Source organism: Engystomops pustulosus, chromosome 3, assembly GCF_040894005.1.
Source record: "Engystomops pustulosus chromosome 3, aEngPut4.maternal, whole genome shotgun sequence".
Classification (NCBI taxonomy): domain Eukaryota; kingdom Metazoa; phylum Chordata; class Amphibia; order Anura; family Leptodactylidae; genus Engystomops; species Engystomops pustulosus.
In genome coordinates this window covers 119,116,360-119,142,723 of record NC_092413.1, presented here as the reverse complement: position 1 = coordinate 119,142,723, position 26,364 = coordinate 119,116,360, and the positions used below count along the sequence as shown (strand labels likewise).

Below are 26,364 nucleotides of genomic sequence, written 5' to 3'. Positions count from 1 at the left end.
ACTGCGATACTGCGGTTTAAAACACTAACAAAAATAAGCTCCGGCACCAGCTCACCCTCACCTTCAAGTGGTAGGTTTCCTTTAACTAAAGGAACGTGTATGAATTTTCATACAAATCAATATGTAAATAGGTGGTTTTATTATATAAAAACCTATTTACACACAGCAGTGATTTGGTCGGTAAGTATTCCGCATCAGTAAGCTAAAGCCAGGAGTGGATCCGGCAGAAAGAATCGATAATGAGAAGATCTGTGCCTCTTTTTTGTTTAGGGCTTATTTGGGATTTTAGCTCCTAAATTATGATGCAAACTACCGAGACTATTACCATTGTGTTTAAATCAGTATAAAACTGACACTGTGTGGGAGATTTATCATAAGAGTCTGAGTTAAAACTGTTCTAGATGCCCATGAGCTCAGCTTTCATTTTAAAAACAGTGGTGGAAAAATAAAGCTAAACTCTGATTGTTTGTCGTGGGGACTAGAACAGTTCTGACACTTGACACCTAAATTACACATTGCTTGTACACTGCGGACATTAAAACAAAGGGTTTCACAAATAACTTTAAACATTGAATATTTGCACATTAGCATAGTTTTGCTGTGCAAGGTACAAATATGTAAAAAGTTTTAAATTTTGGTGTATGCAACCTGTACCCCACTTTCCTGTCAGGGATGTGACTTAGTGAGAGAGGGTATGGCTTTCCATGGAACAATGTAATGTAAATCCCCTAGATATAAATGATGGGATTGATGCAAGCCACATGCTCAATGTGCTGTGGTAACAATGATGGAAGCTGTGGACCGACATATGTCACCATTGTTACATTAATATGTCTGATTTAAAAGAATCTGGAAATCATTTGATTTCCATATACACTGCTTTTTATATCAAGTTTGGTTTTAAATTCAGACATGTTCAGGATAGGATAGCAAAGGAGCTCTACCTATATAAGGAATGGTATAAATGGAAATGAGAATCCTGGTGATCACATATAATATTGACAACTTCATAAATTCTGCATACAATTCTACAGTATTTTGGCCCCGATTATAATATTATATTTCCCGTTATGACTGAAATCCTACTTATTGTGTTCAGGCACTGTACATTTAATGTAAATATATTCCTTTACAAAAAAATATTTCCACTGCTAAACACCAAAGGGAGAAGGGTGAGAAAGGTTCTGATAAAGTGCACACACATCGTCATCAATCTGCAGGAGGTTAGAGTCTGTCCCTCATACATGAGATTGTGAAAGATAGTCAAATACACTACTAATAGTGGGGAAACTCACTTTCCAACAACTAAAGTGATCCTGCAAAAGTTCAGCTGCGGAACATTTTTGGCTCAAATCTAATAGCAAAAGCAGCAACATTTGTTTCAGAAAATGACACATCCACTGATTGTAGCAGCATACAAGGTGCCTGCAGGCCTGGTAAGCGTTAACCTGACAGAGTACTTCTCAAATATGGATTTACCATAAATCCTAGAGGTATCATGTTTTATCATGTACATTGCTTCCTGGCAGATAACAGAATGCATCACTTTTTGCACAATGGAAATAGTTGGAAACACATAACAAAATATTCTATGGCAGTCATTCTAAGAAAAACCTCACACTACAGATCTGTGTTCCCCGCACACATATATGGCACTGGGCCGAATTCTTCTTCTTGTGTGTCCAGGTAACTGGGGTAAAAATTTGAAGTACTTGGGCATTAGATCCAAACAAGCATCACGGAATTTCTTTATCCTCCAGTAGTAGATTATTGGGTTTAGTGCAGATTTGAGGTAGCATAGCCAAAGAAGCCACGTGCTTATCTCAAAAAAGTTGCTCTTGTTGTAAAAGTCACTGTTAAATGTGGCAACAAGGCTATAAGTAGCAAATGGTGCCCAGCAAACGATAAAGACAATGAACAGAATCAATATGGTAGTGAAGGCACGAGTTTTAAAGCTGATGTCTATATTCATTTGGAAAGGCCTTTGTAGGCTCATGAGACCTAGCTTACTTGCCTGGCTAAGGCATATGCTGTCCGGATGACTATGTATACGGACTGCATTGTGCCGCACAGTGTTCAATATGCCCATAAAGGCATAAAGCATCACCATAAAAGGAATAAAAAAGAAAATCAGTACCACAATAATCACATATGCTTTATAACCAGCATTTGTAGTATAGCCAAACACGCACTGTGGAGCTCTAGACGGGACTTGCAGCTGGGGGTTCCCAATAGCCAGAGGAAAAGCTATGCAAAAAGAGGTTGCCCATGAAATCACTATGAGAACCTTTGCCCGGTAGGGATTCAGTTTGTCTTGTTTCTGTACAATAATTAGAAACCTATCTATGCTTATTATAAGCAGGATTGCAACACCTTCTATTACAAACAGCCAAAAAAACATGGCAGATACTCTACAGAACACTTGTCCAAAAATCCACTCCGTTATAATAATGGTTATCAAAGCAAAGGGCATGTTGAGAATAGACAGCAGTAAGTCTGCAAATGCCAGACTGGCCAGTAGGATATTAATTGCAGATCGCATGGCAGCTTTTTGGTAAACCATTAGACAAACGACAAAGTTTCCAAGGAAAGATAGTAAAAGAATAATAATCATAACGGCAGAAAGTATTATCTGCAGTGGTAAACTCAAGGTCCCATAAAGATCTTTTGTTGCTTGTGTGGTAGAAGCAGTTGTATTCACCAGCAAGGTACCAGCTGTGGTCATGGCAACTGGACTGTATTTTGGCGGGAGATCCAAATTGCCACGAAATAAAGGCTGCGGCGTTGTTAAGTTTGTATATCCATTTACATATATGATGTGTGTGCTAAATGATGTCACCGGATGAGCAGGTGTAAGCATTGCTGAGAAAACCATAATTGTTCAGTCCAGTTGAATCAGTGTATGCTGGCAATTCTGTATAGTTGTTGCCTTCCATGACTTTTATTCCTCAGGTAATAGTGGGGTAAAAGTAGATCCATGGTCGATTCCCAAGGTATCTTCTGAAAACTGGAAAGCAAACAGAATACATATTTTATCAATTCAAGAAACTCACTCATATCTCTACAATACACATAGATATTGTATGCTGGCTATGATCTATAGCAAAATTTCACACATTAATGTATCACAAAAATGTAACCAGAACTCAACATTTGAAGCTATTTATTGTAGAAATGACTAGTGCAGGTGATAATAGTAAACTTTATAATACACTTCATTAAGTAAAGCAGCTTCACTTTTCCTTCTGTAGTAATCAGTGTGTCTGAAGTACCAGAATAAACAAAGATAAGGAAAGGAGAATAAAGATCAATATTATCGTCTGCACTATGGATTTATAAAATGTTTCAAAAAAAGTTTTGTTGAACTTTTCTTTTTTTGTGTGAGTGTATGTGTGTGTTATTCCCACCACATTAATATGCAAAATGACCATAGGAATCTGGTGAAACAAGTTCTGAACAAAAAAATAGCTCAGAAACTAAATCAATAAATGTATAGAACTATATGTCAATGTCTTATAAATGCAAGTCCCCTCTTCCTTGGCTTCACAAATATCTAAAGAACAAAGATCAGGAAACGAAAAATTTCATATTTAGAGTCTATATAAACCTACAGTGATCTCGGCGATGACCAAATACAACCTATACAATCAAGAAAATTACATCCGACCATATGATGCTATGTGCATCTGGGGTTAAGCTTCAAAGACTTCTTTGAAATGATAGACACCTCAGCTCATTTATGGCCAAACTGTCTCCATGGCAACCATATAATCCAGCTGGCAGGAGTATCCTAAATTCCAATGATTTCTATCCATAATAGATATAAAAATATCAAAGAGTAAGAGAAAAGCATTTGTACATTTTTGAAGTCAAAAGCTGTAGAAAACATTCTGCCAATGATTGCCGTCCCCACAGATAATTGAAGACTGAGGGCAAGAGAGATAAACAGAGTACAAAGCCAAGAGAGAAGACTGCAATATGGCCAGCTAATGAGAACTGCCGGCACCCCAGCACAATACACCACACACAGCCATCACACCAACACTTCCCTGCTCTGTCAAGGGGGGTTAGAGTTGCTTTCCTTTTGCCAGCCTCATCCCACAGGAAGGCAAACACTGGTCTAATTTGTTGACAACTCAGGATATCCTCCAGTGTACTAGTCCCAAGGTATACAGGCGTAAGCTCCACTTTAAGCTTTACTATTGGTATGTTTGGATAATGTCGGCAAGGCGATGGTCTGATGAATGGTATATTCTGTAAAGTGTAAGGAGTTATATAACATTTCTATACTATACTGGGTAAGCCTTCACAAGGCTTTACAGTACTTGTCATTGTTAACCCCTTAACTGGTCTAGGACTGTCCACAATTTACAATGGGCGGTCCAGGTCCTGAGAGCCGCTCCAGAGCATATTTACAGCACAAGCTTTAGGAGGTTGCCTGAACAATTGAGCAGCTAGATGTCGGGTCTCCACCTGATGGTAGCTGCAGAGGACTTTAAAGAAAAGGCTGAAGCAGTATTTGTTTTCTCAGATTCAAGTGAGAACTGTGCAGAAAACAAAGACAGCGGCATATATCGACTGCCTCAATGTATCCCGTCACGTAACAGGATGCCGGTATAAGGAGCTGGTGAAAACCACAATCGGCCTGTTTATGATGCGGATATTATGTGGTGTCCAGTTGGCAGAGCGAACCTTTCCACAGTGCTCCATAGCCATAAACGAGTCACTATTTTGCTGCAGATGAAAAATCTTCTGTGGAAAGGTATTTTTGCTGCAGATATTTCTGCATTGTGTGTATGGGATTGCCATCAATGTTTGTATTGTAGTTTACAAACAGTAGTATAGTAATACAATCTGTTGGAGTATTTTTTTTTAGATAGACAGATAGGTAGATTGAGATATATATATACACACACACACACACACACATAGATAGATGATAGAAGATGGATATGAAAGAGAGATAGATACAGTAGAAGAGAGATAAAAGATCGATTGATAGATGGATAGAAGATATATAGATACATACACAGATTTATAGATTTATTTTTATGAAACAAAAAATTATAGACAGATAAATGATAGATATATAGATAGGATATAGATTAAAAGCATCCTAATCTGTGCATTCAACCACGGGGTATTAAATCTTCTGCCCACAAAATTCCACATGCAGGGGTGCCCTTAGGAGAGGAGGCCCTGGGCCCATAACGCTGGCCCTGTTGCCCGCATAGTGATGTAGAAGCAGGGAAACTTCTTTCAGCAAATCTAGTAGAGAAAGCCTAATGGATGTCATAGTGCACCAAGGTAATATAGTAACTGTAAATAGCAATAAAAACAGAAAAGCTGCCTTCAAGTGACTTTATCTAAGACATCTTTTCAAAAAAGAAACAGCTGAATTTGCTTTCTTAGCAGTAAAGGCATCAGTTATGTCAACACTACTTCACAACCACTACACACAAAACACTATGGTAACCAAGTGCAGAAAGAGACTTGCCAAGTCCTTATCAAGTTACTTAAGATAATATATAACAGGTTGTACAGTTCTGAAATCCAGGCTTTTATGGATACTGTACACAATTTTTAAATGTAACCTTTATCCATTTTTCAAAATGGAAAATATCCAGATAAGACTGGTGCACCTTGTTGTTCCAACATCAGTCACCTTACCTCTAAGAGGTTTATGTTGGAAGTAGCAGTAGTGAGTATGCAGGATATTTGGTTGTGCTATATTATACTGCTTCAGTTTGCGACATGTGTATATGGCAATTTTTTTTACTTACCTGTATTTGTATTACATTTTCCAAAACCACAACCAACGTAGAATTCATCACAATAATGAGTAAGGTTTCCAAGATAAATACAGAAAGCTGCAGTCCAATAAAAACATATCAAGCATATTATGATATCAAATATTTAACAAAAAGGCCAAATAAAGGGCAAGGGATATTACAGACAAAGGAATAAGAAGATAATTGAACATATGAGTTAGGGTGCTGTCATACAGTGCATTCTTGGACAGTTCTTGGACCATTTTCAAATGGCCTGAAATCACATGCGTTTTTTGCATGTTTACCATGTGTTTGGGTGGTTTTAATCCTGTATTAACATTTTCACAGCTGCTTACACTTCCACAAATGAAGAAGAACAGATTAAAACCAGCCAAACACATGGTAAACATGCAAAAATGCATGCATTTTCTGAACATTTAAAAAAGCACCAAGAACGCACTGTGTGATAGCACCCTAGCCTGGTTTGTGACCTCACATGTAACCATGAAAAATAGAGGTCGATGGAGGGAGCCAAATGGCCACAAAGTAAAAAATGGTCATATGCAGAAGTCTGGCATGTAACCAATTATGCTGTAACTAATAGGCACCCCTAAGTCCCCTCTTAGCATCAGATTTATCCATCTTTTTCTGGAACCGTTAGATGTTCCATTGAACATACTTCCTTTAATCTATAGCAGAGGTCTATATGTGGCCACCTGCGTCCATCTGGCCAGAATAGGACACCTAACAGTGGTAAGGATTTGTAGAAGCAGTTAGCAATTTTTTCCCTAGGGGGAAGAGGGTTTTCAATAAATCGACATTGGGGTCTAGGGTATAGTTAAAACAAGCTCCAAAGCTGTCAGTTATTCCAACTCCCTCCTGAAGGGGATAATAGAAGAACAATTCCAGAAAATATGCAGGAACGTTGCCCCCTCCATCCACATTGCCAGCAGGTGTGGTGGGATACGTTTTGTCCAATAAGCAGGAGTACCAAGTACCAATGCATCATGATTTTTCCCTGTACTGCACACATCATGAAATATTTGCATCCTGATCCCAAATGAAACACCCAGTAGGGGGACATTACTCCCTTGCCAAGAAAGAATGATGACCCATTCTCTATACACTCACCGGCCACTTTATTAGGTACACCATGATAGTAACGGGTTGGACCCCCTTTTGCCTTCAGAATTGCCTCAATTCTTCGTGGCATAGATTCAACAAGGTGCTGGAAGCATTCCTCAGAGATTTTGGTCCATATTGACACAATGGCATCACACAGTTGCCGCAGATTTGTCGGCTGCACATCCATGATGCGAATCTCCCGTTCCACCACATCCCAAAGATGCTCTTTTGGATTGAGATCTGGTGACTGTGGAGGCCATTTGAGTACAGTGAACTCATTGTCATGTTCAAGAAACCAGTCTGAGATGATTCCAGCTTTATGACATGGCACATTATCCTGCTGAAAGTAGCCATCAGATGTTGGGTACATTGTGGTCATAAAGGGATGGACATGGTCAGCAACAATACTCAGGTAGGCTGTGGCATTGCAACGATGCTCAATTGGTACCAAGGGGCCCAAAGAGTGCCAAGAAAATATTCCCCACACCATGACACCACCACCACCAGCCTGAACCGTTGATACAAGGCAGGATGGATCCATGCTTTCATGTTGTTGACGCCAAATTCTGACCCTACCAGAACTTCCGCTCACTGGATGTTTTTTCTTTTTCGGACCTTTCTCTGTAAACCCTAGAGATGGTTGTGCGTGAAAATCCCAGTAGATCAGCAGTTTCTGAAATACTCAGACCAGCCCTTTTGGCACCAACAACCATGCGTTCAAGGGCACTCAAATCACCTTTCTTCCCCATACTGATGCTCGGTTTGACCTGCAGGAGATTGTCTTGACCATGTCTACATGCCTAAATGCACTGAGTTGCCGCCATGTGATTGGCTGATCAGAAATTAAGTGTTAACGAGCAGTTGGACAGGTGTACCTAATAAAGTGGCCGGTGAGTGTATATGTGTGTATTCAGGTCTGCTTTTCTTACTGCCAACTATTTTTGTCTGTGTTATGAACAGAACATGCTCATTCAAGTCCATATAGTAGGTTTCTGAAAATCACGGACTTCACACAGCTTCCAGCTTTTCTGTTGCTAGGTGACGCTCTGAAAATACATATGTGGATTTATGTAACGCTTTTCAGAGTCAGCCCAAAATATTTTATATTATTTAAAATGGAGGTTAAAAAACAGGTGAGATGCTGATGATAAATCACACACTTGCATCAATTGCTAGAAAGAAGGAAATTCCCATGGATGAAAACTGTACGGTTTTTCATGGGAAATAAAAATGGACAATGATGTGAAAATATCAAATACCACAGGGCTGCTGTCTTCAGATGGGTATCTGGTTAATTGTACATCCTAGAAATCCTTGAGGCCTGTTTGAAAGATTGGAGAATGACCTACAGGATTGCTACAGCTAGAAGTGCATTATTTGTTGTTTTTTTTTATGTTCACACCTTTTTTCTAGAAAAGCATAAGGGTACACACGTCGCGTCTATGCGTTTAAAAATGCATTGCAACAGCTGGAGAGAGATTTGCCTTATTAAAGAGGACCTGTCGCCTCTAAAAGCTGCACTAGGAGCTGCTTACTAAAGTAATTAGCATATTACCAGAATTTTCATATTCATTGCATATTAGTAGAAAATTTGCATATTAACCTGATTAAAGATTAGAAAAGATAGAGGGGAGTAAAGGATTAGCACTAAAAAGGGCTATCCTTACATATGTTAGATGCACCTACCACTGGATCTAGCTCAATAGGAATGGGGGAGTTTGAAGCGCGTTCTTGAGCTCTCTTCATACTCACCGAGGTGATCCGTTGTTATGACAGCCTTGGGTCACACAAAGATCCAAGGCTCTCATGTTTTAGGCTATCCATTAAGATGTACGATTTGGACATTGTAATAGATGGTGTGCAAAATCCCCATATACTGCCATACTGTAGTATGGCAGTATATGCTAGGATCAATCAGAAACCAGAGGTTAAAGTACTCTAGGGGGTCTGAAAAAAATAGTAAAAATAAAAAATAATAATAATAAAAAAAAAAATACACTCACCGGCCACTTTATTAGGTACACCTGTCCAACTACTCATTAACACTTAATTTCTAATCAGCCAATCACATGGCGGCAACTAGACATGGTCAAGACAATCTCCTGCAGTTCAAACCGAGCAACCAGTATGGGGAAGAAAGGTGATTTGAGTGCCTTTGAACGTGGCATGGTTGTTGGTGCCAGAAGGGCTGGTCTGAGTATTTCAGAAACTGCTGATCTACTGGGATTTTCACGCACAACCCTCTCTAGGGTTTACAGAGAATGGTCCGAAAAAGAAAAAACATCCAGTGAGCGGCAGTTCTGTGGGCGGAAATGCCTTGTTGATGCCAGAGGTCAGAGGAGAATGGGCAGACTGGTTCGAGCTGATAGAAAGGCAACAGTGACTCAAATCTCCACCCGTTACAACCAAGGTAGGCAGAAGAGCATCTCTGAACGCACAATACGTCGAACTTTGAGGCAGATGGGCTACAGCAGCAGAAGACCACACCGGGTACCACTCCTTTCAGCTAAGAACAGGAAACTGAGGCTACAATTTGCACAAGCTCATCAAAATTGGACAGTAGAAGATAGGAAAAACGTTGCCTGGTCTGATGAATCTCGATTTCTGCTGCGACATTCGGATGGTAGGGTCAAAATTTGGCGTCAACAACATGAAAGCATGGATCCATCCTGCCTTGTATCAACGGTTCAGGCTGGTGGTGGTGGTGTCATGGTGTGGGGAATATTTTCTTGGCACTCTTTGGGCCCCTTAGTACCAATTGAGCATCGTTGCAATGCCACAGCCTACCTGAGTATTGTTGCTGACCATGTCCATCCCTTTATGACCACAATGTACCCAACATCTGATGGCTACTTTCAGCAGGAGCCATGTCATAAAGCTGGAATCATCTCAGACTGGTTTCTTGAACATGACAATGAGTTCACTGTACTCAAATGGTCTCCACAGTCACCAGATCTCAATCCAATAGAGCATCTTTGGGATGTGGTGGAACGGGAGATTCGCATCATGGATGTGCAGCCGACAAATCTGTGGCAACTGTGTGATGCCATCATGTCAATATGGACCAAAATCTCTGAGGAATGCTTCTAGCACCTTGTTGAATCTATGCCACGAAGCATTGAGGCAGTTCTGATGGCAAAAGGGGGTCCAACCCGGTGGCCGGTGAGTGTATATATTAAAAAAACCCGAAAAATTCAAATCACCCCCCATTCCTTAGAAGTCATATAAATATAAATAAACACGAAAAATAAACACATTAGGTATTGACGCATCCGAAAATGCCCGGTTTATCAAAATATAATAACGTTTTTTCACTGTGTTTAACCCTGTAATGGAAAATAGCACCCAAATTCGCAAATGGAACTTTTTGCCATTTTGACAAATATAAAAAATTCTATTAGAAAAGTTGCACAGTCCTAAATTGAAAATGTCACCAAAAGTCGCAAAAAAGGACACCACCCACAGCTCTGTACACTTAAAGTATGCAAAAGTTATTAGCACCAGAAGATGGCAAAACGAAGAATTTCTTTTTGTACAGGAGGTTTTCATTTTTGTAAATGTATGAAAACATTATAAAACCTACCGTATTTTTCGGCCTATAAGGCGCACCGGACTATAAGGCGCACCTCTAATAAATGCCTGCTAAGACATCTAGGTTCATATATAAGGCGCACTGGAGTATAAGGCGCAGGATCAAATGCAGTACCTAAAAATGACCAGCAGGTGGCAGACCTGTGCACAGTACAAGCCAGCTACACTTCCCGTGAAACTTGTCTTCAGCGTGTCAGAGAGCTCCGATCTCAGAGGTATGGGCTGCTGGGGGTTAATGCAGGGTGATGCAGCAGGTGTTAAGTGGTCTCCCTCTGCCCCTTCTCCTTCCTTCCTCAGCCAGGGTGTTATTTCTGTGGGGTTCCCAGTGGCTCCTTCTCTTTCCCCTGTTACAGGGCTGGCAGGTATGGGGGATTTCTTACTGATGATGATGATTGCCTCGTGGTCGGCACTATGGCAGCTCCGGTCTCTCCGTGCTAGGGGAGGGCAGGATGGGCACAATGTTAGTTGTGGTGCCAGGGCACTTCAGGAGCTAGGGACCCTGTGTACAGTGTGGGAAGGTGCAGGATGGAGCTATTAAACACTGGTAAATGTACAGTACATCTTGTCTGTAGTACATTTCTGTATAAGTTCATATATAAGGCGCACTGGCCTATAAGGCGCACCTATGATTTCTGAGAAAATTAATGGATTTTTGGTGCGCCTTATAGGCCGAAAAATACGATATACAAATTTGTTATCTCCATGATCGTACTGATCCAAAGAATAAAGTAGACATGTAATTTGGGCCGCACAGTGAAAGCCGTAAAATCCAAGCCCACAAGAAAATGGAGCAAATGTGTTTTTTCATCATTCTCACTGCATTCAGAATTTTTTGCCCGCTTCCAAGTATACGGCATGAAATAATAAATACTGTCACTATGAAGTATAATTTGTTACCCGGAAATCAAGCCCATACACAGCTCTTTACATGGAAAAATAAAAAGTTATAGATTTTTGAAGGTGGGGAGTGAAAAATGAAAACGCAAAAACGAAAAAGGGGCCAGGTCCTTAAGGGGTTAAACATATTACATATAAGCTTATATTTTAAGGACTCATTTGAATGTGAATTTTCCTGGAATACTCCTTTAGCAAAGTACAAAGATTATTTGTTCTTTTTTAAAATATTTCAGAAAAATTTGAATCCCAGACTGAATTTGGGTAGTGCAATCTGAGAAATGTGCTACCTGTTGTTAAAATGGGTAGCACATGGCCACAGTGGGTTCCTACACCCTGCTGTGATTTCGTCACTTCAGTTAGTTTAGGAAGTACAAGTAAGAAGAGGCTAGTTTTGAGATATATATTTTGCATTACATGTGATGGATTTCACACGTAATCTTTTAAGACCTATTTTCCCCCTTAAAGGAAACCTACCACCACAAATCTACCTATAAAGGTAGATCGGATGGTAAGTGAATCAATGGGACGTGAGGATAGCCCTTTTAAGGGCTAATCCTCGCGTCCCCGCACTTTTTTGTAAACTTTTATTACCCTAATATGTTAATTTTGTTATGCGGCTACTGGGGCGTGGAGTAGCCGCATCTGAGGTTACACGAGGCGGCCACTCCACGCCCCGGTAGCCACTTTACCCCTCCTACTCAACATGTTCGGCGCGCAGCTGCTAGTAGCTGCGCGCCCTCGTCCGCCGATCCTGCCGTCTGCGCATGCGCAGAACAGCAGGCCCGCTGGGGGGAACTGCTCCTTTCCAGCCTCTCCCAATTGCCAACTGCCTAGTCACACAGCAGATGCTTATGAAAGGTACAATATAACATATCTTTTTTTCTGTAAAACCTATTTTTTTTATACAAAAACACTTTGGCAGTGTATGTACTATGCTCTGTGGGGACTGGGGGAGTGCTAAAAATGGGTCTTCTGGTAACAGGTTCCCTTTAATGCGTTTTTCACACGCAGATAATGCACATGAAAAAGGACTCAGGACTATGGTCTATCTTTTCTATGGCAATTGATGCGTGAAAAACGCGTTTTTGATGCATCTCCATAGACTTGCATGGTGAGTTTTTCAAAAGTAGAGCATGCCGAGATTTAAACGCGCGTTAAAAAAAATGCGCGTGTGCACGTGAAAAAAATGCAAGTCTGAAAAAGCCCATTGATTATAATGGGTCAGATTGCAATGCAAGTTCTGCGTGTCAAAAGCATGCACAGAACACGCTTGTGAAAAACGCTAATTTGTAAGGGGCCTTAGATAAACATTTTGTGAGTTTGTATCAAGTGAGCCGTTGTCCATAAGCACATGTTCACACAAACAAGAACAGCATGTAGCACCAGCAGCTGTCTACAAGATCTCAAATGGGGAAAGGTGTTATTTTTAGCAGGCTGTAAATTTACAATGAAGAGGGAGGGGCAGCTGCAGCTGTACATATATTAAGTAAAACTACATTTCTGTAATATGCTAAATTTTTTGCTGTTGCCAGTTAAAATAATGTTCTTACTATATAGAAAATAAAGGATGACATATACAGCTGAGGTTAGCGATTTTCTACCATATAAAAGGGGTTTCTTTGGGTTGTGGAAGGGGGAAATATTTCACTATTGCATAGAACAGGGTCTGTTGTAGTGGTACAACTTGAGGCAGAAATTTCCATACTGAAAACTATTACTTTGGTTGTTTCTGCAGGTACTGGATCGAGGTATTCAAGCACAAGATTCAGATACTGCTTGTGTGAACATCTAAACCGACCCCCTTGTCTGCCAGCCTTAGTGCCAAGCTGTAACAACTGTACAGCATCAGTGCTGATCTTCAGCTGGCAAGCAGGGAGTCCTTGCATCACATTTTTCACACATCTCATACAATGACTCCCATGCACTGCATTGAAAACTAATTGTTGATCAAAACTGTTGATGTTTTAATGCATGGTATAACTCATGGTAAAAAAATATGTAAAAAATAAAAAGGAAGCAGAAACCTTACCTTTTTTATTGTAAGAGGAGACAAGAGTTGTAACTACAATCATATAATGATGATGGCTTATCCCAAATATCATTTACTCCTATCAATTGCATGGTTCTCCTCTGAATGCAGATGATCAGTGGTGGTGCTGGGAGTGGGATTCCCACCTATCTGATGACCTATAAACCTGGAAAAACCCTGTACCAGCAACAATATTTGCTAAAACATAATTGAGCGGAATCTCAAATTGACTGAAATAAAACACCCTGCAGATTCGCCCACACGTTCCCCCACAAGTTTACATCATACCTCACATACCTTTAAACTGCCAGAGTTATTAATTCTTATGTTAAGAAAAAGAGAAAGAGATGCCAATATAAACATATTCTAATTCATTTTTCATACCTGCCCTCTTGTTGGAAAGAGTTTTTCCCACCATGAACACTCATCCTCAGTCCAAAACAATAGCCTGCACTTTCCATAAAAACTCTATATGAAGGGAAATTTCCCTTCTGCAAGTCTCCTGGAACATCCATCTCCTGCAGTCACTGAATTATCTTGGCTAGTCACTTTGTAGAGAATAAGTATACAATGTGGCCAGGGACATACGAGGCAGAATCCCTTCTGCTGCAGCTTTCAGGAAACATTTCCTTGTGCGAGTGGTGTCTGGAAGCGCAATAATTCCTTTTTTACTAATAGAGATATGTTCACACTTGGCCGTGGATGCAGGTGCATGAGGGAGTTGCAAAGAGTCTCTGACAAATCTATGAGCAGCGGAAATCCCTAATAATAGCTGAAATGTATTTAAAAAGAAATAAAAGAAATTGCTAATGTGAACCTGTCACCAGGAATGTAATTTTTAGCTGGTGTCGATAGGCTATGCTATGCTTACCGTATATTCCGGCGTATAAGACGACCTGGTGTATAAGACGATCCCCCTACTTTCCTGTTTAAAATATAGAGTTTAAGATATATTCGCCGTATAAGACTACCCCTTTTCCAACGCATACAAAACACCGGTAAAAATTAAAAAAAAAACAGATTTGAATTTAACATGGTCCTTTTTTTAATTTAAATTCTTATGACATGTAGGTATATAGCAGGAAAACTGTTACCATCGTCCATTTTACTGTAAATGTAACCATTTACCAGGTAATATCCCCCCAAATAGCCATTTCCTAACTTTCACCTATGCCTCCCCCCCCCAAATAGAAACAGGGCCCCATAGATTTAAGCAAAATGAAAAATAAAACTCTTACCTAGTTATTCCGCTCCTCTTCACGCCCTCTCTCTCTTCTAAAGATCGGCGCAGGCGACGGCTGATGACGCGTCTGCCAGGTCAGGTGCCGGGTCATAGCCCTCAGCAGACCCGGCGCAGGCAGGCGCGTCATTAAGCCTGTGCCGGCGTCGATGGATGAGGTGGGTGGGGAGGTGGGTGGTTAGGTGGGCGGATCGGGGGCCCGTTCAAATTTTAAATTGTGACAGCTCCGGGCCCTCCCTGATCCAGCGCACGGACCAGATGCAGAACAGTCCGTGCGCTGTAAGGGAAAGGCCCGCGGCTCTCACAATTTAAAACATCTGCCCGCTGTGCTGCGCCGAGTTATCAGCGCAGCGCAGGGTTCGCACCTGACCCGATCGGTATGCCACTGTTTGAGGCTGCCGGCAGCTTTGCCGGCAGCCAACGCTGTGAAAACACCCGCGATCAGTGCTAGCACCGATCGCGGGTGTTACCGGTAAGCCTTTGCTGCAATATGCAGCAAAGACTTACCGGCTATGGAGAGGGCTCAGCCCGTGAGCCCTCTCCATGCAGCACGACCCGACCGCCGCCGTGAATACATGGCGGGCGGTCAATTACCGGCGTATAAGACGACCCCAGAGAAGACAGAAGATTTTTCTGTCTTCAAAAGTCGTCTTATGAAGACTCTCCCTGCTTAAGGTCATCCTTATGGCTTCAACACTGCATCTCACAGTCTGTCCATACTGAGAGAAATTGGAGGGGGTTGGGGGGGGGGTGAGTCATAACTCTGCTGCTACAGCTCCTCCTATTCATCAGCTCAGACATGTAAAGAAAGAAGCATGGAGGGTCTGCACACATTCCAAAAGTAAGCAGCAGGAATGCTTACTCACTAGATGAACATTCAGGAATTATCCACAAGGCAGTAATGCACACCGGCAACTTATGTAAAAGAGTGGCCAGCCACTTTAATGACATATGTCAGATTCTATACATCATGGCATTGTTATAGGACTATGAAAAGGCCTTATGAGGTGAATAGAACTCTAGGGGGTCTAAAAAAAAATAAAAATACATTTTTTAAAAAGAGTTAAATTTTTTTTTTTTTTTTAGAAAATTGCAAATCTCTCCCCTTTTCATGAACACAAATTAAAATAAATAAATTAAATGAGTAAATCCACACATCCTAAAATGCCTGATCCATTAAAATATTATACACATCCATGAACCCGGAAAAGAAACAGAAAAGAAAAACCTCCAAATGTCCTCATTGCTACCTTTTTGCCATTTTACCGTAAGTAAAATTTTGAATTAAAATTGATCAAAAGCCCTACAATCCCCAAAATATCAGCTGATCACACAAAAATGACCACAGTATGAAAAAGTTATTTGCATCAGAATATGGTGATACAGCATCTATGGTGATACAGCAACTTTTTTATTTTTTTAAAGTACAAAAACGTAATAAAAACTATATGGATTTGGGGGGACATTTATCAGGGCTTGTAAGCCAATTGTATCCCCTTTTCTCCAAATACTTTCCCCCTTACCAAGTAGGTGTGAAAGGGTGTGAAGGGGTTTGCCTGAATGAGTTCACGTTAAAGCGCATTTCTAAGTCTGGTTGTTAATTGGTTAAGGGCATAAGCATCAATGGCTGGAAGCAGTTGGTAACTAAATTGTTGCTGTATATACTGTATTGTCTGCCCTGTTTTCTATGTATTTGTAGGTGACAGCACGTGCTCCCACACCAATAGATGTAATATGCATATACTCTCCTGAGAGATGAAGCACAATGCTGCTTCTTCTATCTCCAAAGAGCTGGATGTCTCACATAGGTTGTCTATCTCGGAATGTGTTAATTGGTTTTGCAATATGGTCTGAAAAGTTGTCATCTTGTGATAATTGGTAGTATCGGTCACAGTTTACTTGGCACTGACAATGTACTGTAAGTCCCTTTGACTTCTGTGAAAGGTCAGCTTCATTTAATCATACTGACGAGTATGCTACTGAATGAAGAGCCCCATTAAGAGCCAGCAATTCCCATAGGTCCTGACAAGGTTTTAGGCCCCTTTCACATACGTCCTGACGTGCAGGACTTACATTGGATTCGGACCCAATGTACTCAATTGGTTATGTCAGTCATACATATGCAATTCTATGGGGATTCATCAAAAATGCATTGTGCAATTTGTTTTTTTTCCCTCCACAGATCATGAAAACAAGGGGTCCTATGGGGTCCCATGTACCTCCATTGGATCCCTCGTCGCTCTGTCAGACTAATGGAGCAGACGTCCATGCATGACCGTTCTACTGAATTAAGCTCTATGGAGCTGACGGAGATCACTGAGCGCAGCGCTCAGCAATTTCCATCATCTCCATATCGATTAATGGAGTGAAACGGTCATAAGTGGCCGTCTACTGCTAGCAAGTTATCTAGCGCTCATACTATGCAAAGTACTGGTGCATGCACAGTCTACCTGTAATGACATGCACATGCACAGCACGCATGCACAAGAATATATAGAGCATTCAGTGACATCGGGCTGAGGGGTGGAGTGGAGGGGCTTGGTCTGCGGCTGAGGGAGCTTGACTGGATAATGAAGCTCCCCAGCCTCCTTGACTTTATGTCTGAAGTACAAAAGGAATAAAAGTCAATTTTGCAGTATAGGTCCAACAAAAAGGAGTATAAAATAACAGCAATTAGACACATGTACTCTAATTAGATTTATGCCTCATGGCAGAGGTGACAGGTTCCCTTTAAAAAGTGTTTCATCACACGCATACAAAACATTTTTTCCGAAAAGCAGCATGTGCTATCTATATTATTTTTTTCTTTTTTCTCAAAACATATGTGAAAATGTCACAAAATAAAAAGGAGTCCACCAAAAAGTATTGTGCAAGTCATATTAAAAACCTTTTAATACAAAGGGCTTTATGACTAACACAAAAAAAAATTAGCTGAATCACAATAATCCTAAAATCTATTTTCATACCAACTGATAATAGTTGTTTGCATGCTTGTACACCCTTTCAAGATTTTCAGTTTTCTGTTCCATTACAAGCACAAAAAATGGAAAACTAGACAGAGCCAAATCCATATGACAAACTTAATTAACCCTGATGAACCCCAATGGAGTCCAGTAAGATTTACGTTTATGTCTGCCATATTGCCGGAAGAAATGGTGCAGTTTGTTGTGCCATTTAATCTGTGATTCTCAGGGTGATGTCACACATGGCGTTTTTAGGCCGTTTTCAGATCGTAAAAAACGCATGCGTTTTTTGTCTGGCTTTCTGAATTTGCGCAATTAAAAACAGACAAAAACGGCCTAAAAACGCCATGTGTGACATCACCCTCCATGCCAAAAACAAGGGGTGAGTGTCACCATTTTTTTTTCTCAAACTAGCACTACCTCAGATGAATGGGACTATTATTCCAAAACAGGACAAAATTTGCAATGTTTCAAGTGAGAAAAAGTTGGCAAGCTGGTCCATCATCCCCTGCCCCTTGCTTTAGGTATATTAAATAAACAATTTTAACACACTGTTATTCTTATTGTCACCAATTCGGTCCTAAAAGCTTATAAAAGGCAAAAGTCACATAACGTGTATCTTATTCACGGCCGCCATCATCGAGGGTTTAGTGGGTATGTGTGCCTGGTCCCCCTTCCACCCTGTTTTGCAATTAAAAAGGAGCCCGCTGGAGTATACCCAAAACCCCCTCAGTATTGTCCCAACCCTCAATAGTGATCAGTGCTATGTGCGTCTTTAAGGCACACACAGTGCTAATCACTGAATGCGTCCTTTGAGCGACCCTTGTGACGTCACCTGGGTTATAGAGGGGATGCCAGTGACGCATCCACCATAATTCTGTAAAAGATGAGGAGTTTGGGATCGCAGTAGAGGCTGCAGGAAGTGTGGAAAGGTGAGTATAATAATTTTGCTGGAGCTATCTACAGTGGGTACGGAAAGTATTCAGACAACCTTTAATTTTTCACTCTTTCATTGCAGCCAATTGGTAAGATCAAAAAAACGTTCTTTTGTTTTGCTCAAAATTGTAAACGCTGAACCTCATCTTGACAGAAAAAAAACTGAATTATCACATGGTAAGAAGTTCAGACCCTTTGCTATGACACTCATTTAACTCACATGCTGTCCATTTCCTTCTGATCCTCCTTCAGATGGTTAGTCCAGCTGTGTTTAATTAAACTGAATGTACTTAATTAGGAAAGGCAAATGCCTATATATAGTAGACCTCACAGGCATGTCACATCACATGAGAATCATGAGGTCTATAAGGAACCAAACTGCCCAAAGAAGCTCAGACAGAATTGTGGCAAGGCACAGATCTGGCCAAGTTTACAAAACAATTTCTGCAGCACTTAAGGTTCTTAAGTGCACATCGACCTCCATAATCCTTAAATGGAAGAAGTTTGCGAAGTCCTCAACTGTCCCACGACCTGGCCGTCCAGCAAAACTAAGCTATCGTGGGAGGAGTCTTGGTAAGAGAAGTAAAGAAGAACCCTCGTGATCACTGCGGCTGAGCTCTAGAGATGCAGTAGGGAAATGGAAGAAAGTTCCACATAGACAACGATCACTGCAGCCCTCCTCAGCTTGGGGCTTTATAGCAGAGTGTGCCGACAGAAGCCTCTCCACAGTGCAAGACATATAAAATCCCACATATAGTTTGCAAAAAGACACATGATGGAGTCCCAGACTATGAGAAAAAAAGATTCTCTGGTCTGATGAGACAAAGATTTAACTTTTTGGTGTTAAAGGGTTATTCACACGAAGACAAGTTTCTTAAATTTACTCAGGATAACAAAATAACACAGTCTCTAAATCACTTTTTTTTAGCAAAAATACAGCATTTCACAGACAACACTATATCTTCTGACTTTAGGGTCGGCAGCAATCTTGCTTTTCTGTCTGATGCTGTGGATCTGTACCGCTATCTGTCTCTAGCCCCTCCCCTTGCATTGAAGGATGAGCTCACACTGACTTCCTGCAGCAGAGAGAGGAGGACTACAAGGTATAGGCAGATAAGTTCTTTATCCAGGGAGGTAGGCACATCATATCTGTGAGAGCTGAGATGTAGCAGGAGCAGAAGAGTGTCATAGTATGTAATAAGCATCTCATGGATCTCATCATCTCTGATCTTTCTCATCTCTCTTTCTATGTGTCAGATACTAGTACAATGTTCAGAAGGTAAATGAAAGTGTACATAAATTTGCATCCTGATAATCTAACCACATTTTCAGGTAACAGAACTAGATGGATCATAATGTGTCTGCTTAGAGAGTCCTTCCCCACGCCCTGGAATTTTACACTGACCAGCCTAGGGAGTGATAGAAGCTAAAACAGCAATAAAACTGAGTAAAATTGTAAACAAATGGGTTAAAAATTATCTTTATTGTGTTAACATCACTAGTGGATTGAAATTTGCTGCAGGGAGAGTACAATTGGTTGTAATTGAAGTAAAGAAGAATGTGGCCAAGTACAGACATTTCCTGGATGAAAACCTCTTCCAGAGTGCTCTGGACCTCAGACTGGGCCAAAGGTTCACCTTCCAACAAGACAATGACCCTAAACACACAGCTAAAGTAACAGTGGCTTCAGAACAATTCTCTCACAATTCTTAAATGGCCCAGCCAGAGTCCTGACCTCAACCCAATTCAGCATCTCTGGAGAGATGGAAATGACTGTCCACCCACGTTCACCATCCAACCTGAGGTAACTGGAAAGGATCTCCCAGGAAGAATGGCAGAGGATCACCTGAGTGAAGTTGGCCCCCCCCACCTTGTTCAAATCAAACAAAATTGGTGTCAAACGTTTGTGCCACGTTTGTGCTGGTTTGTGCAGCAGAAATTTTTGTTTGTGCCGCCATCGTTTTCGAGATTTTAATGAAAGTTTCCAGAGGTCATCAGAGGTCAACCAGCCCCCCTACATTGCCCAAATCAAACAAAACTGGTGCCGAACAATTCTGCTACGTTTGTGCTGTGCAAATTTTTGTTTGTGCTGCTTTTGTTTTGAATATATGAACAAAAAATTAAAGTTCAAAAGTTCAAACTGGTGTCAAACGTTAGTGCTACGTTTGTGCAGCAAAAATTTTCGTTTGTGCCGCTATAATTTTTAAGGTATGTTCAGGTGTTTGAGGTGTTTAGGATGAACTGGTAAAAAACAAACCTAGTGACACTTCCATGGTTTGATCAGCAGGGGGAGCTAGCAAACACATTGGGGGACATTTACGTAAAGTGTCGGTGTCTGCATTGGCTTTGTTACCGACCTGCTCTCGGAAAGAAGATACACATTTAATATTGTGGAGCTGTGCAGAGACATTTCTGGCGCCGAGACCATTTTCTGTCCCTGGGACCAAAATCTGTCCCGAGCACCAGAAGAAATGTGTCCAACAGTCCCTGCTAGACCAGTTTTCTTTTGGTCTACTCTCCGCCAGTTTACAGCGCCCAAAAAGGGCTGCGACACATATTAATTGTGTCTGAGTTTCCACTCCGCCAAAGCCACGCCCCTTTTCGGAGAAGAGTCGGAGCAGACGGAAAAAGTCATTTTTTCTGTCCCCGACAGCTAATAAATAGGTAGGAGAGCAGAAGATGCGGTGAAAGCGCCACAAAACTGGCGGAAACACCATAGTAAATGTCCCCCATTGTACTTTGGAAGAAATGAACTCTGATGACCTCTGCAAAAAAGTATGAATATATTAAAAATGATAGCGGCACAAACGAAAATTTTGCTGCACAAACCAGCACAAACATAGCACTAACTAACGTTTGACACCAGTTTTGTTTGATTTGGTTAATGTGGGGGGGCTGGCTGAACTTTTGAACTTTAATTTTTTGTTCATATATTCAAAACAATAGCAGCACAAACAAAAATTTGAGCAGCACAAACCAGCACATACAGAATTGTTCGGTCCCAGTTTTGTTTGATTTGGGCAACGTGGGGGGGGGGGGGTTTGGTTGACCTCTGATGACCTCTGGAAACTTTCATTAAATTCTTAAAAACGATAGCGGCACAAACGTAGCACAAACGTTTGACACCAATTTTGTTTGATTTGAACAAGGTGGGGGGGGGGGGGGCCAACTTCACTCAGGTCAGAGGATCCCCACATCCAAGTGTGAAAAACTTGTTGCATCATTCCCAATTAGACTCATGGCTCTACTAGATCAAAAGGTGCTTCTGCTAAATACTGAGCCATGTGAGATTTCAGTTTTATATCTACATTTCTGGGTTTTTTTGTCAAGATGGGGTGCAGAGTGTACATTAATGAGCAAAAAAATTTTTTTGATCTTACCAAAATGGCTGAATTAAACAAAGACTGACAAATTTATAGGAGTCTGAATACTTCTGTGCCCACTGTATCTATAAACAGACGGGGCAGGTGCTGGTGCTATTTACAGTAGGGGAACGTCGGGTCCGCTGATCCCTGTATATCATGGGAAACTAATGTGTGGGGGGGGGGCAAAATTCCTTGTGGCGGCCCGGATCTCACCCATAAATGCCCAATATGGGTCAGTGAAAACCGTCTTTCAAATTGCTCTCCCACAGAAACCAATGGGAGGCTTCCATTTCTTTTCCCCCGCTGGTCGAGCATGTGTTCTAACACCGGATGCATTACTATGGGAATGTCAGAAATTGCGAAACGCACAGCAATGGGCTATCTCCGACAGTTAGGCCTGGTGCACAAAAACATATTCAGCCTTTGGAAACGGACCTGTTTGTTAGTTTGATCCCATGGGCCAAGTACAGAGCATTGAACAGTCCTAGCATCATATAGAAATATGGTCTAAGGGTTGCACTTTAACAGCTTTACAGTGGCGGTGCTGCTGATTGAGCAGGAGACAGAGAGCTTGAAACATATTTCTGTATTATGCAAATATTCCCATCCATTGAACTATGCTCGGCCAGTGGGGTCAGAGCAACATATGGGTCCATTTCCACAGGCCAAACTGAATGGAGTAGCTGGATGCACACTCGGCATGCTGCTCCACCCATATGTAAGAACCGGATCTCCATTTTCTGGTTTGCTAGTGGTCCCATTCTCATGATCGGTAAGGGTCCCAGAAATCATAGCCTCACTGCTCAGCTTGTTAGGGAATAAATTGATAACTTGGAAAATCCCTTTCATAGAGAATTGGGTTTTAGATAATACAATCATTAGCTGCAAACAGGAGCACTATTGTAATTTTTCATGATTAAAGGACATCTACTATCATTTTAACTGATGTGTAGACATGTTCTACTAAGAAGTTCCCGAGGAAGGAGAAGTTCCTCAGGGATTCTTTTCATATAACTCCATAGGCCTACACTCTATATAGACTATATATAAATTACGCTAATTAGTCTAGGTGACGTGGTCGGTGCATCTCATCTTATAATTTACTACCCCCGTTCCAATACAGATCTTGTCCAGTTCCACCTGTCCAGAGTGCATTGAGCAGGTGAAGGCCGGACATGTATTGGAAGGGGAGGGAGGGGGGAAATTAAAAGCACCCCTGGCTAATTAGCATAATTTTTCTAACTCTATATTGCCGCAGTTGCGGCGTGTAGAGTAATAATATAAGACATCCTGAGAACATTGTTCCTCAAGAACTTCTTAGTAGGACATGTCTACTATCATTAATACTGTCCTTTAAGGTCACAATGCGTGCCTGAAAGATTTTTGCGACTATTAGTATGCAACTGCTGGATGTTTTAAAAATGATATAATAAAGATTATATCAGCTGTTCCACGAGCATGGAGTTTTTTCTAAATCTGTTAGCCCTTACAGCAGGTTGTCCTGTTCTCTGAAAACATCACATTTGGGGAAGTCATCTGGAATTTTTTTGCCAAAACATGGGCTTATCAAGTATCCCCTAAATGTATGATCATGTGGAGTCCAACTGCCAAGACCCCCAGTGATCAGCATAATGGAGAACCCAAACCCCCTCCATTCCGTCAGGCCTATTAGGCTTCTGCCAGGCTGTAAGCATATCTGGAAGTCCTATTAGTCAATGTCAATTTGCCTTTCCCCTTCTTTGGGGGATAAAAAAGGTGCTCCAAGGTCTGCTATTTGCTCATTTTAGTCCACTACCCACGCATCTCCCAACACCACAGAAACCCATGAGGGCGACCATTCAAAGGGGAACATCACTGCAACCACTGACTGGCTGAGCATCCTTCTCATGCACCAGGAAGATTGGTGGGGACTGATTATGGGGAGCGATACATTCGGTCTTATTGTTTTACAGGCCCCCATAACTCAGTGGCATTTTAATTTATTTGAGAACCCTTTTGATGTGCTGCCAGTAGGAGAGATCAGGTCCATCCCAGGGTAAATCACCATTCAGAAACTTCCTTCTCCTATTTAGGCAGGGGATCCACAGCAACATTGTGCTGGGAATGTATTGCCATCTCATGCCAGGCAGCAGTGTGATGTGGCACGGATTCTGCCCAGTGAGATCAATCCATTGCAATGTGCTATGGTTTATACCCTATACACACATTTGCTATAACATCATGTTCTTACATCAATTTCCCATATGGAAATGTCTGGGAGAAATACAAAATGCACAGCGAGGTCGCAGATGGAAAGATCTGGTACTAATTGTTGCTGGTATTGGGAATACTATCCCCTGCGCAACACATCCAATGGAGGTACAACCACAGGATGATGCCCCATGCCATGGCAGACTGGTATCTCATGCTGGCATCGCTATCCAAATCGTTATGTCTATGGCCACACAAGAGGCAGGAAAAGGCAGCTGAATGTTAACCCTGCACATCCTGCAGCTGAGCACACAGACAGCCCACCGGCACTACAATGAATGGCCAGGCCGGCAGACGCGGGGTTAATGAGGGGGTGCCAATGGCTCAGACCTGGAATGCAGCTATTGTGTACTGACCTGCGGTCCCCTCCCCTCCAGGCAGCGGGATCTAGACTGCTGTCCCCGGCGTCCTCACCGCTGCAGACGCCTCTTCATGCTGCTCGGCACTCAGCATCCCGGAGGCGGCCGCCGCATCCCCGTCCTCGCTTTACGTTACTGCACTGCTGCATCATACGCCCGGAGACAAGCGCACACCGTACACATCCATTGTTACTAACCGCTGTGCATGGACACGGAGCTGGAGGATGAGCTCCCTGTCAGCAGCTGCACTAAGGGACGGCCAGGCGCACACCACGCCCGCCACCTCGCCATTGGCTCCTGGGTAAAGAAAGTAAAGGCACAGCTGGATGGGAAGGAAAAGTTCTCTGGCGGCCATTGGACGTAGAAGTGCGGTTATTTCTCCTCATACCCGGTGCTGTGCCCTACACCAGGTCTTCACTGCACCGGCAGCAGCTGGACCTGAGGAGGAGCTGCCCTCAGCACACACGGGGCATTGCTAATGGCGCCACTAAGCTGGGGGAGAAGAATGTACACCGGTCCTGAGATATCGCTGCACTTTACTTCCCTACTGGAGGGAGGCCACAGCTGTGTAAAAGTTGAGAAATCTAGTGTACATGTAAATACACCCACTGACTTTAATAGGGGCACTTAAAGGGGTTCCCCGGTGATAGCTAAGTTAGGCCCTATAACTTGATCTGTCAGGTTCTCAGTGATGAGACCCACACAGAATACTAGAAAGGGGTCCATTGTACCCTAAATACACCTGAGAGGAGAAGCCAGTTGCGCACTCGCCGTCAAATTCGTTCATCTCTATGGCGCTACCAGAAATAGATGATTGCCGCTCTCCTCTTTCTCCATCAGCGCCATAGAGATGAGCGGAGCAACCGATGAGGAGGTGGCGTAGTTGCTATTGTGGTCGCAAATTCTTGCACTGCGCAAGTATTTGCAAGAAGCGGTGATAAATCTCCCCCCATAGAACTCAACATAATTAATTTAGGTCATCACGGTGGCTCAGTGCTTAGCACTACAGCCTTGCAGCGCTGAGGTCCTAGGTTAAAGTCCCATTCAGGTCAACATCTGCAAAGAGTTTGTATGGTCTCTCCTTGTTTGTGTGGGTTTCCTCCCACACTCCAAAACATACGAGTAGGTTGATTAGATAGTGAGCCCCATTGGGGACAGGGACTGATTTGGCAAGCATAATCTGTGTACACTATATAAACAAAAATAAATGAATTATTATCAGAATATAGTCCTTAACCTGCCACTAGCACCACTGCAAGCCGGGGAGGATCTGGTCTAGGATCGGCAGTGTCACTGTTTCGTCTCCTCTCTGGTTAAAGTTCTGCCCCTGCTTGTTGGAGCTTTCCGGGCAGAGAAAGCAAGGGAGGGGAACACTGTGAAGGCAGAGTAGCACATGGAATATCTTGTGTTCCCGTCCTCCTATGTTGCTGCAGACTTCCTTCATGGATGCCCTGAGTGCTGAGCGTGATGCTGTCACATTAATGGTTACCGTATTTTTCGGACTATAAGGCGCACAAAAAACCCTCTGATTTTCTCAGAAATCAAAGGTGCACCTTATATTCCAGTGTGCCTTATATATGAACCATACTTCCAGACAACAGCTGTCTTGAACTGTGCACAGGTCTGCCACCTGCTGGTCATTCATCCTTATCAGGTACGCTTTATAATCCGGTGCGCCTTATATATGAACCTAGACGTTTTAGCAGGCATTTATTGATGGTGCGCCTTATAATCCAGTGCTCCTTACAGTCTGAAAAATACTGTAGTACTGGTTATGTGTGTGACTGTATGAGTAGTTGCTGTGCTGAGTGACTATTTAAGTGTGAAAGTAAGTGTCT

The 26,364-nt window shown here is 42.0% G+C and overlaps 1 protein-coding gene across 1 annotated transcript; it reads right to left on the bottom strand.

The window, feature by feature from the left end:
* Positions 1 to 8: 8 nt before the first annotated feature.
* GPR63 (G protein-coupled receptor 63) lies at positions 9 to 24,922 on the bottom strand. The gene is made up of 2 exons (XM_072141924.1): positions 24,524 to 24,922; positions 9 to 3,007 (listed from the first exon to the last, which is right to left on the bottom strand). The coding sequence occupies exon 2, from the start codon at positions 2,873 to 2,875 to the stop codon at positions 1,616 to 1,618; it is 1,260 nt and encodes a 419-aa protein (XP_071998025.1). The 5' UTR covers positions 2,876 to 3,007; positions 24,524 to 24,922; the 3' UTR covers positions 9 to 1,615.
* Positions 24,923 to 26,364: the final 1,442 nt, after the last annotated feature.